Source organism: Gigantopelta aegis, chromosome 3 (assembly GCF_016097555.1).
Source record: "Gigantopelta aegis isolate Gae_Host chromosome 3, Gae_host_genome, whole genome shotgun sequence".
In the NCBI taxonomy this organism is placed as follows: Eukaryota; Metazoa; Mollusca; class Gastropoda; order Neomphalida; family Peltospiridae; genus Gigantopelta; species Gigantopelta aegis.
Window position 1 is genome coordinate 96,320,373 of NC_054701.1, and position 16,026 is coordinate 96,336,398.

A 16,026-nucleotide genomic window follows, 5' to 3' on the forward strand; every position below is an offset into this window, starting at 1 on the left:
GGATAAACTAGACCTTATTCAAATGTGTATTTGATGTTACCTTCTAATACTTATATGTACGAATATTTGTCTTATAGTCTTATCAGTTATATGTACGAGTGTTTTTTTGTTGTTGTTTTATATTCAGTTACATGTACGAGTGTTTCTCTGTGTTATCTTCTATTCGGTTATACGTTCAAGTGTTTCTCTCTGTTATCTTCAATGTTATCTTCTAATCAGTTATATGCACGAGGGTTTCACTGTGTTATCTTCTAATCAGTTATATGCACGAGGGTTTCACTGTGTTATCTTCTTATCAGTTATATGTACAATATTGTTTCTCTGTTATCTTCAGTCAGTTATATGTACACATGTTGCTCTGTGTTATCTTCTAATCATTTGTATATATATATATATATAATTTTAATTCCAGTGTGTGATACTGGTCGCTATGGTTTACTATGTAATGGTAGCTGTTCCAGTAGACATTGTGATAACACCAACGTAACATCTTCATGCCACAACACAACTGGGAAGTGTGACAATGGATGTCAACCAGGCTGGAGTGGACTAGATTGTACACAAGGTAAGATAATTATCTTAATGTATAATAACCTGTTCTTGACTTATTAAGTCGTATTCTGACCTAAAAAAAAAATTCACAAATAAATGTATAAACATTTTCACAATCATACGGACGTACGCTGTCGTGTGTGTGCGCGTGTATGTGTGTTAATGACATCGTGTGTTTTTATACTAAAATGGCCCATTTCAGCTTGTATTATAATAGTTATTGTGTATAGCTAAATAACTTCCTACAATATATATTTTTGTTTTGGCATAGAACGTTAATGAGAAAACATGGGTACATAACACTGTTCAGTACATCTCACCTCCAGTAACGTCGCATGCCAGTGTTGCCTTATATTTGAAATGCACCTTCACACTGATCTGAAAATCCAAAGGATTCATTAATTATTGGTGGGTGTTTGATATCTTGGTGGATTGAGAGTTTCTTAAGACGACTGCCTTAATACAATGCAATCATGTTATACTCTGGGCCCGCCCTGGACAGAGAAGCCGGTCGAGACCGGCTCTTGTGCCCAGGGCTGGCGTGCGCTACAACAGCTTGTTCTGAATGTGCACGTAAAACCCTATGACCTCCCCTGACCTATACTCTGGAATACGATAGACATCCTTTTAGATGTTACTGTAAAGAAAACTCTGCCGCCGCCGGCTGCCGATTGCATATGTCACTGCCGACCCAATGATATTTTCAGTTTGAAATCAAGTCTCGTGGACATAGGTAACTAAAAGCAACTCTCGTGCACATAGACAACTAGTCAATATTCCACTGTAAATGAAGTATTTAAATCGTGCATTTTGTGTGTGTGTTTGTGTGTGTGTGTGTGTGCGTGCGCGCGCGCACGCGCGTGTCTGTGTTTTACTACATTGCATAAGCATGAGCTACTTTTCCTAAATATGTTTCTTCAGAAGTGGAAATGTTTATTTGACGAAATAATAATAAAACCCCGGCAAGACATTTTCACAGTCTCCATGCCATGCATGCATCGAAAGAGGGATTCAGGGACACTAGGTCTTCTACTCTGAAAGTTGAAATGCAAAATTTTGAAATTCTCCATGTCATACATGCGTCGAAAGAGGAATGCAAAGGGCACTAGGTCTTCAACTCGGACAGTTTTAATGCGAATTCATATAACTAACCTATCCAGTTGCCGCCATCGTCCGAGGCATTTGTACAAACAATTCGTCACTTTGTAGCATTAGAGAGATTTGACAGATCACTAAAACGATGAAACATTGAAACAGATCTAACGAAAACTGTGTTTCAAACGTCAATTAAGCACGCCATGGGGAACCGCATTCAACGTGCAGATTGTGTTTGAAAATATACCAAGACTGTTTTCAAGTACACTGTTAGTATTTCACTGAAAGCAATAGCAATACAGTTTGAGTGGTATTTAATTGATTTCCAAGGCTACATAATAACTTCAGGGATTACAGATGCGTGTTTGAAGAGATACTAATGCTGTCATGTAGAATAGTATAAACATTTTAGAATGTGAAATATCAAAGCTGTTATGCAAGGTATTGTTAATATTATTGAATGTGAAACACGTGAACTGCCTTGCAGCATTTTAAAAATTATTATTACAGAATGTTCTAATGGTAGCTATGGCAAAGATTGTAACGGATCCTGCATAAACAGACATTGTCTTGGAAACTCGACATGTAATCACGTGACTGGGAAATGTGTCTATGGCTGTGATCGGGGATATGCACTACTTGACTGCGCTACGAGTATGTATGTTATAGTTTGTTTAATAAACAATGTGCGCGAAAAACGGTAAATAAATAATTTACTGATGTAACATGTATGCAGGCAACACCAGTAAGAAAATAGCACCCCACCCATTTCGTCGATTTATTATTATTATTATTATTGTTTTTATTATTGTTATTATTATTATTAGTATTAATAATATTCATTCCTTGCTTACAAAAAATGAAATGAAATTAATCATCTACAATATATAGCATTAAATTACACTGATAACATTTCCTGATTAGCCATAAAATGTACTATATAGTTACTTGCAAAACGAATCCCTTTGAAACTTCCTGGTAAGTAGCCACATGACGTTTAGGACCAGTTTTGAGAAATGAAAAAAAAAGAAGATAAAAGTTCTGAAAAATGTTATGTAAAACAAGATTTTCATGAATATGCTAATGAAATTGAAATTGAGGCGTCATTTGCCAGTTTAAGTAACAGGAGATTTTCGGTACAAAATGAAATCTGTAATTATCACGTCGTTAAATGGTGCCTGAGTGGACCATGCACGAACATGTGAAAATTGTCAGTAACATGTCTGAGCACCTTGGGCATTACATGTTGTCAGCGATGCAATGTCAGCTCATGCTTCTTATGAGACGGTGGATCTCTGGAATAGTGATAGAGATGCATTCACGAGTTAAAACATGTTGTGGACGTTGTGAATATGTGCGTGGTTCTCTCCCACCCTACGGCCCAACAAATCTCATACCGCACAATAGGAAACACGTCAGGTGATCCTGCAAGCCAGTTTAGTACCTCAGTATTGTTCCTTTGAAGAAATCCAGTTTTTAGTTTGGCTGAATGCTGGCATGCATTGTCCTGTAGAAACAACAACAACAAAACCAACAAAAAAGAAGAAAAAAAAAAGAAAGAAAAAAGAAGAAAAAAAGAAGAAGAAGAAACACTTGGATATTGCTGCATGAGCAGAATGACAACTGGGGTGATGGTTTTGTCACTCTACTGATAATGATGAAAATTATGTTGTTTTCCGATGTCGAGAAGTCCTGCCCATACCATGACACTACCACCAACACAACGATCACGTTCAGTACATGGGGCGAGTTTGTAGCACTGATTATACTCAAGGTGCTCAGACACGTCACTGACAATTTTCACATTTTTGTGCATTTACGTTTTAAATGATTAACACACTTCTACCAAAATTGAGTCTACAATTTTGAAATGAGGTTGAATTATTCGACATACTGGTTTTGCTTTCACAAAACGTACCAAAAAGGTCATACACAATGTCATCACATGATATTATTGTGCGAGTTTCACCCCCTTAATGGCGGATCGATCCAGTGTTTCTAAGCATGGCCGCGCGCAGCATTTCGACATTACTGGCCAATAAACCCGTCTATAGTTAAATCGATTTAACGTGTGAAAGTGGGAATACAGCTAATTACAATATTTATGGGGACATAAGCATAGACAGACTGCAACAGGTGTGGAACCTGATGTCTGGGTTTGGTCTGCACTAATCTGCAAGGGGTCAGAGATATTTACGTAAGACAAGATTTATTTTGTTTGAACACATTGAAGTATGGTCAGCTATGTGATTTGGAGGGGTTGAGACTGCAATGTTCTAAAACTATTATACTGGTTTTCTTTTATTACTTAATGTTTTAATGTTCTTGAGTATACAAGTAAATAATATTTCCTTCTTTGTGCTTCTTTTGTCAATGTTTTAAGATGTAAAATAAAACACAGTTGTTTCATTAATTACGACGGAAATGTTATGTTTCTGTTTAGAAATATGGAAGGCATAAGATATCCATCAAACTGTATTGATATTTGTAAACTGTAAAGACATCTATCACACTGTATTGATATTACCCACTTGTAAACATATCTATAACACTGAGTTGATATTTTCAGATTGTAAAGACATCTATCACACTGTACTGATATTTTCAAATTGTAAAGATATGTATACCATTGTATTGATATTTTCAGACTGCAGTGGTACCTATGGCTTCAACTGTAATATGTCTTGTAGCTCTCGCAACTGTTCCAACACCTCCCCGGAATGTGACCAGTTTTATGGAAACTGCACAGGAAAATGCTTGGATGGTTTTGAATTACCAGACTGTGCAACTGGTATGTGATTACTTGTTAATACTAATGTGTGTTGCATATACATTCCACCTTATTATGCTATATACTGTTAAAATATTGGTAATGAAAATATAAATACTACATATGTATAATCCATTAAAGACTTTTGTAGGAGATATCGCTGGCTCTATAATTCAATATATCTCCTGCGATATTCACCTAGGCTCTATAATTTACCATATCTCCTGCAATATTCTCCTAGGACATATCGCTTCTTTTTGACACGTCACCGTGTATGTTACAGCGCTAAACTTATCATTAATGACGTCATGGCACTGTTGTTCTGCTAGTTAACGAGTCTACCGATAATGGACGATAAAAAGAATGCACATCTCGTGTCTTGTGATATCATAATTTATCAACACTCTTTGATAAAAGTATAAAAATCCTCGGATTCCATACTTTTAACAACTCGTGCTGATAAATTATTATGATAACACAAGACACTCGGGGAGTATCTTCTATATATATATATATATATATATATATATATATATCAAATGAAATAATAAAATTCTTAGCATGAAACACGTCATATAATTGTATTCTTTGAAAAATTAAAAATAATTATACGTTAGATATAGTATTATTTGACTGTTTTGGATGTAAATATAAGTCATACCTGTTTTTCTAATATAATATCATACTATATCATTCTACAGCATGTCGCGGTGGCATGTTTGGATCTGGGTGTAAGTTAAGATGCAATGGACGACATTGTGATGGCGATAATAAAACGTGTGATGCTCAAATCGGAAGATGTCAACATGGCTGCAAGCCAGGATGGAAGAAGGAAAGTTGTACTGAACGTAAGAAGATCTATATCAAGTTGTTGGAAATGCATTAATAGTATCTCCTGTATGAAAATTAAACATTGTGATGCTTTGGTTAAACGTAAACTTCAGTTACACCTGCCTATATTAATGTCTTGGCTATGGCTTATCATTTCAGTATGTATAATATTGGCATAATTGTACATAGTCCTCTAAAATAGTGTGTGGTACATCTGGTTGACCTTACATATTCTTGTGTAGTGTTTTAATCTTTTGTACATCTGACTTCATTCATGTTGTCCTAATGTTTATAGAGTAACGGGGTCGTGTGATCATCAGAATGTTGATGATATTGGATTTTTGTAAGAGCTTTTCAGACATACAGCCTAGTGACTCGTCAGGTAGTGAGAAAATTCAGAACACCTTAACTGATTAAAAACAGAAGAATGTACTTGTCGCTAGAATGTTGAACGAATTTGGAGATCAATACACACTCAGAGTAGGCGTTGATCCAGAAAAATTAATCCAGTGTTTATGAAATGAATACAAATGAATACAAATGAATACAATCAATGTTTAAATTTTTAACGGTGGACATGAAACGTTAAATGACATGTTAGTGTACTTTTGAATACTGTATGTGCCCTTTGTATATATTACATATACCCACTGGACACTGTAGGTGCCTTTTGAAAAATATTACACCCTTTTGGCAGAAACATTCTGCATTCGCCCTTCAGAGATATATTTTACATTGCCAGGTTTCAGAACAAATAAAACTATTTGAAGGAAAAACGTAACTTTTTACTCGGAAATATCAAACAGTTTTGTAAAATAGCAAGTCACCTTTATTAATATGATCTCTCTATTTTGTATGTGTTCATCTGTTCATTTACGTTGTTCTATATTACCTTACTTATATTGCTTTTATTTATCTATTTATTTATTTTAATATATTATTATTTGTTTATGCTTTCGGGTTTGTTTGTTTGTTTGTTTTTTTGTGTTTTTTTATTATTATTTGTTTTTTTGTCTTTGTTTTTTGTCCTGGAAATAGCAATGCAAACAAATCATTTAAAACATAGCATTTAAGCAAAAGCAGAAAAATATATGTTTTCTTTTAACCACGGTACGCCAAACAAAACAAAGACACACACACACACACACACACACACACACACACACACACACACACAACCCATTGATGCACAAATTAGAATCTGCTCAAGAACGATTTGTATTGATATTTTACCTTTAAATGTGTTTCCTACCAGCATGCGACGCTGGTTGGTATGGCGCCGATTGTTCGTTTACCTGCACAAGAAGATACTGTCTGAATAAAACTGCAAGCTGTGATCACGTGACTGGTTCATGTGGAGGAGAATGTGAGAAATACTGGATAGGAGTTGCCTGTACTGGTAAAATAAAGTTTGTTTTGTTTAATAGCACTAGTCTTGTTAAGCACTCCGGTATTTGATACTAATTCTCAAGTCATAAAACAAAGTTATGCCTTTGATGTGTCCCAAGTGTTTACTCTTAACGTATGTCAGTCCACCTCTAGACAAAAGGTCATGAGAGTCTTTCGTGATGGCAGTCACACCCTTTAGAAGAGATACGATGTTTGAATACGGTTTTGTTTATATTTATGGATATAGAACATATTTCCCAAATTGGAACATGTTTAGAACATAATTAAAACTAATCATTCAAGACCGTACCTAGTGTAACATTCTAATTCAGTGATAACGCGGAAGTTGATTGGCTAAACAAATCCATGTGCGGCAGTATAACGAGCATGTATCTGTTGGAAATTTGGGGGATTTTCCCAAGAGTCTATTTGCATATCTTCAAGCTACTTTTTGCTGTTTAGATGGACGCACTTTCTTTTAAAATGCCAACGTTGAATCTTTGTTCTGAATCAAAATGAAACTATGCCGAATTATGAATCAGCACTAGTTGTTGTGATGTGTATTAAGTTAGGAATAAGTGAACTTGGTAATAATACCTGGTATTGTCATTATTACAACAATAAAAGACACAAACGACATTAGGAGCAACAGTTATATTATAAGTAAAAACATATTTTTTTAATCAGCCTGCACTATAATAATTTTATAAGGCGGATGACTTCAAACACGATAGTAGTGACCAGGTTTTTGATAACGCTGCGTTCATTCTATAAAATGATTATTTAAGCGATTCGTAAAAAGAAAATGCATTTATTGAATTATAATGGGGATAACAATGTTGTATTTTACCATTTTCGGACGCAGAGCCAGTTTATCATAGAGGCACATGTAGCACGTGCTACAGGCCCCGCGCTTCAGGGGGGTCCGCGGTGAGGTGTACATTTATTTTCCCCAGGTCATTTTTCCCCTCTCCCCGACGGGGTTGTAACATATATATCCTGGGAATGGGGCCCCACTGTTATTTGTGCTACAGGGTCCGCGGATCCTTAAACCAGCTCTGTGTGGATGTTCATTCTGGTTATGCAGCCGCAAATATCCATCTTACTGTCTCCGCTCTGCTTCACCAGTCAAACTCTATTTGCACTTATATAACCAGCATGAACGTCCGCAAATGGTTAAATACAGCATAGTTATCCCATAAGTATATTCCTTGAACTGGAAGTCAACAATTCGCTTTAACTGTGTCTATGAATGTGTTCTTATGTGTATATCACACAGAGTGTGATGGGAAATACGGCAGTGGTTGTAACTATTCCTGCAGTGAGCGAAAGTGTAGAAACCCCTCACCACCATGCGATCCCGTGACGGGATCTTGTAACAGAGGATGTCTGGATGGTTGGCAAGGAGACACGTGCACCACCAGTAAGTACTTGTAGTTTGTATTTCCCATATACATTATTTATTTCGTAGAGTTTTAATGCCATCTATATACTACATTCTCGAACACCCTATAAATTGCACTGAACGTGAGAAGATCTATATCAAGTTGTTTAAAATGCATTAATAGTCTCTCCTGTATACGAATTAAACATTGTGATGTTTTGATTAAACATAAACTTTAGTTACATCTGCCTATATTAATGTTCTGGTCTATATCAAGTTGTTTGAAATGCATTAATAGTCTCTCCTGTATACGAATTAAACATTGTGATGTTTTGATTAAACATAAACTTTAGTTACACCTGCCTATATTAATGTCCTGGTTATGGCTTATCATTTCTATAAGTATAATATTGACATAAATGTGCATAGTCCTCTAAAATAGTGTGTGGTACATCTGGTTGACCTTACATATTCTTGTGTAGTGTTTTAATCTTTTGTCCATCTGACTTCATTCTTGTTGTCCTAATCTTTATAAAGTAACTCAAGACAGAGTCGTGTGATCATCAGAATTTTGATGATATTGGATTTTTGAAAGAGCTTTTTAGACATACACCCTAGTGACTCGTCAGGTAGTGAGAAAATTCACAACAAGGTAACTGATTAAAAACAGAAGTATTTACTTGTCGCTAGAATGTTCGACGAATTTGAAGATCAGTATACACAGTAGGCGTTGATCCGGGGGAAGGATGCTGGGCATGTGCTCCCCCAATTGTGCAGTGTTTCCAAAAAATCCAGTGTTTATGAAATGAATACAAATGAATACAATCAATGTTTAAATTTTTAACGGTGGACATGATATGTTAAATGACATCTTAGTGTACTTTTGAATTCTGTATGTGTCCTTTGTATATATTACATATAGCCACTGGGAACTGTAGGTGCCTTTTAAAAATATTACACCCTTTTGGCAGAAACATTCTGCTTCTGGCCTTCAAAGATATATTTTACATTGCCAGGTTTCAGAACAAATAAAACTATTTGAAGGAAAAACGTAACTTTTTACTCGGAAATATCAAACAGTTGTGTAAGATAGCAAAGTACCTTTATTAATATGATCTCTCTATTTTGTATGTGTTCATCTGTTCGTTTACGTTGTTCTATAGTACCTTACTTATATTGCTTTTATTTATTTATTTATTTATTTATTTATTTTAATTTATTATTATCTGTTTATGCTTTCGAGTTTGGTTTCTGCTTTTGTTTTGTCTGTCCTGGAATTTCAATGCAAACAAATCATTTAAAACAGCATTTAAGCAAAAGCAGAAAAATATATGTTTTGTTTTAACCACGATACGCCATACAAAACCCACAAAACAAAAACACACAAACACACAAACCCATTGATGCATAAATTAGAATCTGCTCAAGAACGATTTGTATTGATATTTTACCTTTAAATATGTTTCCTGCCAGCATGCGACACTGGTCGGTATGGCGCCGATTGTTCGTTTATCTGCACAAGAAGATACTGTCTGAATAAAACTGCAAGCTGTGATCACGTGAATGGTTCATGTGAAGGAGAATGTGAGAAATACTGGATAGGAGTTGACTGTACTGGTAAAATAAAGTTTGTTTTGTTTAATAACACTAGTCTTGTTAAGCACTCGGGAATCTGATACTAATTCTCAAGTCATAAAACAAAGTTATGCCTTTGATGTGTCACAGTGTTTACTCTTAACGTATGTCAGTCCACCTCTAGACAAAAGGTCATGAGAGTCTTTCGTGATGGCAGTCACACCCTTTAGAAGAGATACGATGTTTGAATACGATAACGGTTTTGTCTATAATATTTATGGTCAAATAACATTAATATTGTTTGACGTTATTAAATAAATAAAAAAAGGCAAATCATTTAAATGTATAATGCTATATTTGCAAATTATAAAGGTAAACGTTTGCTACAAATATAACCGCAATAGCATCATCGCTGTGGTAGCTTCTAGGATATAGAACATATTTCCCAAATTGGATCATGTTTAGAACATAATTAAAACCAGTAATTCAAGACTGTACCTAATGTCACATTCTAATTCAGCAATAACGCAGAATGTTATTGTCTAAACAAATCCATGTGCGGCAGTATAACGAGTATGTATCTGTTGAAAATTTGGGGGATTTTCCCAAGTCTATTTGCATATCCACAAGCTACTTTTTGCTGTTTAGATGGACATACTTTCTTTTAAAATACCAACGTTGAATCTTTTGTTTTTGAAGCAAAATGTGTGTTCCTCTAAATTTTGTGACGTAAATGCTGTTTATAAACGTTTGTGTGACGTCACCTGCGTGAGGCTGACAGGAATGCGGATATAACTAACGGCAACTATGCTGAATTATGAATAAGCACCAGTTGTCGTGATGTGAATTAAGTTAGGAATAAGTGAAATTAGTAATAATGCCTGGTGTTGTCATTATTACAACAATAAAAAACAAAAACGACATTAGGAGCAACAGTTGTATTACAAGTAAAAACATATTTTTAAAATCTGCCTACACTATAATTATTTTATAAGGCGGATGACTTCAAACACGATAGTATTGACTAGGTATCTGATAACGCTGCATTCATTTAAAAAAAAAGATTATTTAAGCGATTTGTAAAAAGAAAATGCATTTATTGAATTATAATGGGGATAACTATGTTGTATTTTACCATTTGCGGACGCAGAGCCAGTTTATCCTAGAGGCACATGTAGCACGTTCTACAGGCCCCGCGCTTCAGGGGGGCCCGCGGTGAGGTGTACATTTATTTTTCCCAGGTCATTTTTCCCCTCTCCCCGACGGGGTTGCAAAATATATATCCTAGGAATGGGGCCCCACTGTTAATTGTGCTACAGACCCCGTGAATCCTTAAACCAGCTCTGTGTGGATGTTCATGCTGGTTATGCAGCCGCAAATATCCATTTTACTGTCTCCGCTCTGCGTCACCAGTAAAACTCTATTTGCACCTATATAACCAGCATGAACGTCCGCAAATGGTCAAATACAGCGTAGTAATCCTCTTAAGTATATTCCTTGAACTAGAAGTCAACAAATTGCTTTAACTGAGTCTATGAATGTTTTCTTATGTGCACATCACACAGAGTGTGATGGGAAATACGGCAGTGGTTGTAGCTATTCCTGCAGTGAAAGAAAGTGTAGAGACCCTTCAGCGCCATGCGATCACGTGACGGGATCTTGTAACGGAGGATGTCTGGATGGTTGGCAAGGAGACACGTGCACCACCAGTAAGTACGTGTAGTTTGTAATTGCCATATACATTAATTATTTCGTAGAGCCTTAATGCCAACTATATTCTCGAATACCATATAAATTACACCTTGTATATAGATTATATGGTTTGCATGCATGTATTCTAGCTGTGTTTCAAATTACATAGTAAGTATCGGCGAGGTAAGCCGTTTGTATTAACCATCATTAGCTGGGTCAAGATATGACCTGAAAGGAACTGTCCCCGAGTTTGGTGTCATTGTAATGTATTTCCGATTAACGGATTATTTTCACGAATACAGTTGTATATTAGTGTACATTGTATTGTTGAAAATATTAGTATCTGTATACCTAATGTGTGTTGGTCATCCTGAAGTTTGTTGTAACACAATCCTAATATATGTTTCGTACGTACGAGCAAAAACGTCATGTATATATACAGACACTGACATTTATAATGGTATTTAACTATGGATATCAAAGAGTGCTCTGTTAGTCGTAAACATGGTATTGGTGGACTTACCTTTAGACTTACTGACAGTCGCATTGCACGCACATGACTAATGCTAGCACATTTGGATATTCAATGCAGAAGCACAGGCCTAACCTTCTCATTTGACGCAACTTGACAAATAGTTTACACAGACCATTGGTTCATGTCTTCGTGATTTTGTTAAAACATATCTTGTGATACATCTTGTGTAAATAACTGAGTCTGATTACTCTACCGTTTTAGCATTTGGATTAAATTCTGAGTAAATGAATTTTGTGTTATAAAAACTGTCTCCAGTTTAGCTGCCATAGTAAGATGTTTATGACTAACATATCCTTTTGCATGACTAAAACAACGTATTAAAGATATTTTAGGTTTAGAATATCAGTACCTGTGTAAACAATGTATTTGTTTGTGTCCAAATTTTACCTTCTAATAAATTCAAATGTTGACAAATGTATAATACCACGATGGAATTGAAAATTGAATGCTATAAGCATTAGCACACGGTTGCAATCAATGGGTATACAGTATTATTCTAAGCAAGAAAATGTGTTTATTATGTTATGTTAGCGGCCAAAAAGCATCTGTTAGTCAGAAACATCTCGGAGTGGCTGTAAACTCAGGACAGCTCTTGTTTGGTAGTATGTGGCACTCTTATCTAAACTAAGCTCCCTGCTTAAAATAACGTGATATTTACGTTTGATCAAAATAACTTAAAATTAACCAAACACTCCACATCCATGCATTTCAAATCACATCTGGCGGAAAGAATATATGCTCGTGATCAAGAAGACATCCGATGTGTAATACTTATTATTATATGTCTTGTTTTGTTTGTTTGTTTTATATGCAGAACCCCTGCTTACATTTGTTATCTGTTACAAAACAAAAGTATGGATGTGCATATTACAATTTAGTAAACAGATCAAAATGTGCATTCAACATTTACAGCAATTATACTATGTTTGAGAAGAGGTTATATCTATTTGTTTTAATAATACAGATGGAAAACACGATTGTGCACATTATATAACCTACGTTCTCATAACTTTTAATCATGGAACAGATAAGTAAATTAACTAAGTAAAATATTAACTATATAAAATGGGTTCTTAGATAATTTCTGTTATATTTTGGCTACTCCTACACTCAAGAGTGAAACCAAGATGACAAAAAAAGAAAACCCCTAAATCACAACCACGCACACGCACACAAACACAGAAACACACGCGCGCGCACGCAGATAACATATTCGACTTCACAAGTGAATATTATCATATTATAAAGCATATAAGTATATGACTTTGACTGGCATGACTGTCTATCCTAAAAGATTAATAACATAACCCATTTAGTTTGACATTATAAAATAATGCAAACGTTTCAATTTACGATTTATTGTGTTATACAAAGTTTTCACCACGCACTACGATAGAACACATTTCTTTACACAGTTCGAATGAATTTTTTTTTCACAACCGAAAATCATGTCTAAACCGGAAATCAATTAATGTTTTCGTCTGTTGTAATTTCGTCCCTCAAAATTGAAGCATTAAGGAGCAGTCATTTAATTTTACTATGATGAATATTTGGCTCTATTAGATATCTTAATTTTAGAATATGGTTAAAATATTTCATATTGCTTAAAATATTTTTTACTTTACATTTATAGATACAGAAGTTAGTTAGAAATTACTTAGTAATAAAAATAGATAACAATGCCATCAGTTGTTGTAATATTATTTTCGCCAAGTAAATATAAAATGTAGATATAAAATGTGAATATGACGAGTTGGAATACGTTTTTCCTAGGATGCAGTCCCCAATATTGTGTCTGGAGTAGAAATATAATAGTTGTGATAATCCTACATAAGAACCAGCTTAACTCAGTATCTTGACTCTTTTAAACGGTTTGTAATATGTGACCCATCACATCGAATCGGGTCTTAAGTAGGAATATCAAGTTTTGAGTTATACATATTTTCTCATTCCTGTGATCATCAGCTTTATTTTGACACCAAATTTATTTATGTATCTTGAATATATTATATTGTTGTCTAAGAGTTATTCCAATTTTGATTCTTCCCTTAAAATGTTAGTTTTAGTTGAAAAAAAATATTAATAGGTTTTAGATTCCTTTTTGACGGAAAACACTTATATCATACCATTAGTATCATCAATAATGACTGGTTGAATAATCGTTAGTTCTTTACGACATTTATAATTGCTTCAACAATGACATAATAACTTACACATGATATTTTAATATCAAATGTATCATGAATTTCCAACAATGTATGAATTTTACCACTAGTGTTAAAACGTTTGTAATCTGAGAGATACATTTTTAATACCAAATTCAGCTATAGAAAGTTTTGTTTATAGATACACATATTAGGGTTCTTTCAAACACTTATTACAAATTGAAGGCAAATTGGAATGTGGAATGCGCAAGAGTGTCGAACGTTTTGAGACAAACACTTCAAAAAATGTCATTTCCTTTGCCTGCCAAAACTGTTGAGTAGGAATTTTCAGAACACGCAAAGCTATTGAAATCTGAAAATGTTAATAAAAGAAGGCTCTTCCATTCGTAAACCTTTGGAATTAACAATCTTAACATGAAAGCGTACAGTGCGTTTGACGGGCCATGTACCTTTAATATTAAAAATATATAGTGTTTGTTATTATGATAATGATTGTTTTGTTTAAATTAATTACAGAAACTGACTCTGGAAACGATGTACTACTCATTGCTAGCATTGTTGTTGCTGTTGCTGTCGTGATCATCGTCGTGATCATCGTGGTGGTGTTTTTCAGGTGATCAGTTGTTTCATAGTACACTATAGACACCCTAACTAGTTGGTCTGTCTGTCCAGGACAGTGGGTTAGTGAGTAGGTTTTAGTGGAAAGTGAGAAGGAAGATGGTGTAGTGGTCTTACACATACCGACCAAATCGTTAAACTCGCTCTGTGTTTGAGCCAGTATTAGGAGCTAAACCCAGAACCTATCAGTCTTTAGTACGATGGCTTAACAACAACACCATCGAGGTCGGTGGGCAAAACGTGATGTCATTGATTGTCAATAGCCATGCAGATTTAGTACGGTAGGTTCGAATCCCGCCGGGATACATTTTGTATTCTTATTACAAGTACTATGGAAACAAGAATATATTAATGTTGCTGTCTGACCATAGCTATTTTGACATAAAGATTAAAATCCGATTCAAATCCTGGGTTTTTTTGTTTTTTTTTTGGTTGTTGTTAAAGATGGAGGAGGAGGCGAATACGGAAAGATAATTCCCACGAAACACTTGTTTTGGGAAGACCTTCAAGAAACACGGGTAGGATTTCTCATTACTTCACACTATTGATCAGTTTTAGACTTGCTTCAAACTACTGAATTTAAATTGTACCAACCATCTTTAACTTTTAGCGAGCGGACCAACTGCATTGTAATTTTCATAACAGCAAAATTTCTAAAAGAAAAATCCTTATATAAATTAATAACCTACATGCAAACATTTTTTGACTGACACCATCAAGGGACATTAATATTTCGATGTATCACCAGCTATTTGATGTCAGATATTTTGTTTTTAAAGGAAACCCACTATATTTTTCAGTGGAAACAAGGACTATTTTATATAATTGTGTTCACAGATAAAAATATACCACAGCATTTGATATGCCAATCGCATGATACTGGTTTTGACGGGAAATACAGCGAATTAATAGGTCAGCTGTGAGGTTTGATCAGTTTGAAAAACTAATTTTCTGCCATGTGCAGACAAGCCTATCTTCAAAGTATTCCCATTATTTCACGTGATATCTGAAAGTTAAAAAGGGATAAAATTTTTACGAAAACCATTTTTTTCGTCTAACGTACCTCTTATTTACTGTCTAGGGAAAAAGACCGAACACACCCCCGCCCCTAAGCTCCATCACTATCATCCAGAAGGGTCTAATTATTCCAAAACACCCCGCCCACCCGCCCACCCCCGCCCTTCCCACCCCCCGCACCACCCCAACCTGATCCCCTAGGGCTTTTAATCCCTTCACCCTCCCCGGTTTGTCCGTTCCAGGCGGATACTCTTCCCTGGAGACAATTTCCGGTGGGGGTCCGACTGTGGAAGGAAATTTATTGAAAAAAGGTCTGCCCTTCCCGGAAAATTATTTTTAAAAAAATTTGATTGGGAAGGAACATCTCAACCCCTCCACAACCCCCGTGGCCACACGTCTGCCG

At 35.2% G+C, this 16,026-nt stretch overlaps 2 protein-coding genes across 2 annotated transcripts in view; both read left to right on the plus strand.

The window, feature by feature from the left end:
* Positions 1-2,176: 2,176 nt before the first annotated feature.
* Positions 2,177-9,697, plus strand: LOC121368964 (multiple epidermal growth factor-like domains protein 10). Its single transcript, XM_041493735.1, has 6 exons — positions 2,177-2,301; positions 4,295-4,438; positions 5,119-5,265; positions 6,504-6,647; positions 7,917-8,060; positions 9,495-9,697. Exons 2-6 carry the CDS (start codon positions 4,327-4,329, stop codon positions 9,695-9,697), a joined length of 750 nt encoding a protein of 249 aa, XP_041349669.1. The 5' UTR covers positions 2,177-2,301; positions 4,295-4,326.
* Positions 9,698-10,597: 900 nt separating this feature from the next.
* Positions 10,598-16,026, plus strand: part of LOC121368965 (multiple epidermal growth factor-like domains protein 10) — a 6,278-nt gene continuing 849 nt past the window's right edge. The window contains exons 1-3 of the mRNA XM_041493736.1: positions 10,598-11,305; positions 14,505-14,601; positions 15,051-15,124. Coding sequence (XP_041349670.1) covers positions 11,131-11,305; positions 14,505-14,601; positions 15,051-15,124 — 346 coding nt within the window. The 5' untranslated portion in view covers positions 10,598-11,130. The remainder of the gene's footprint in view (positions 11,306-14,504; positions 14,602-15,050; positions 15,125-16,026) is intronic.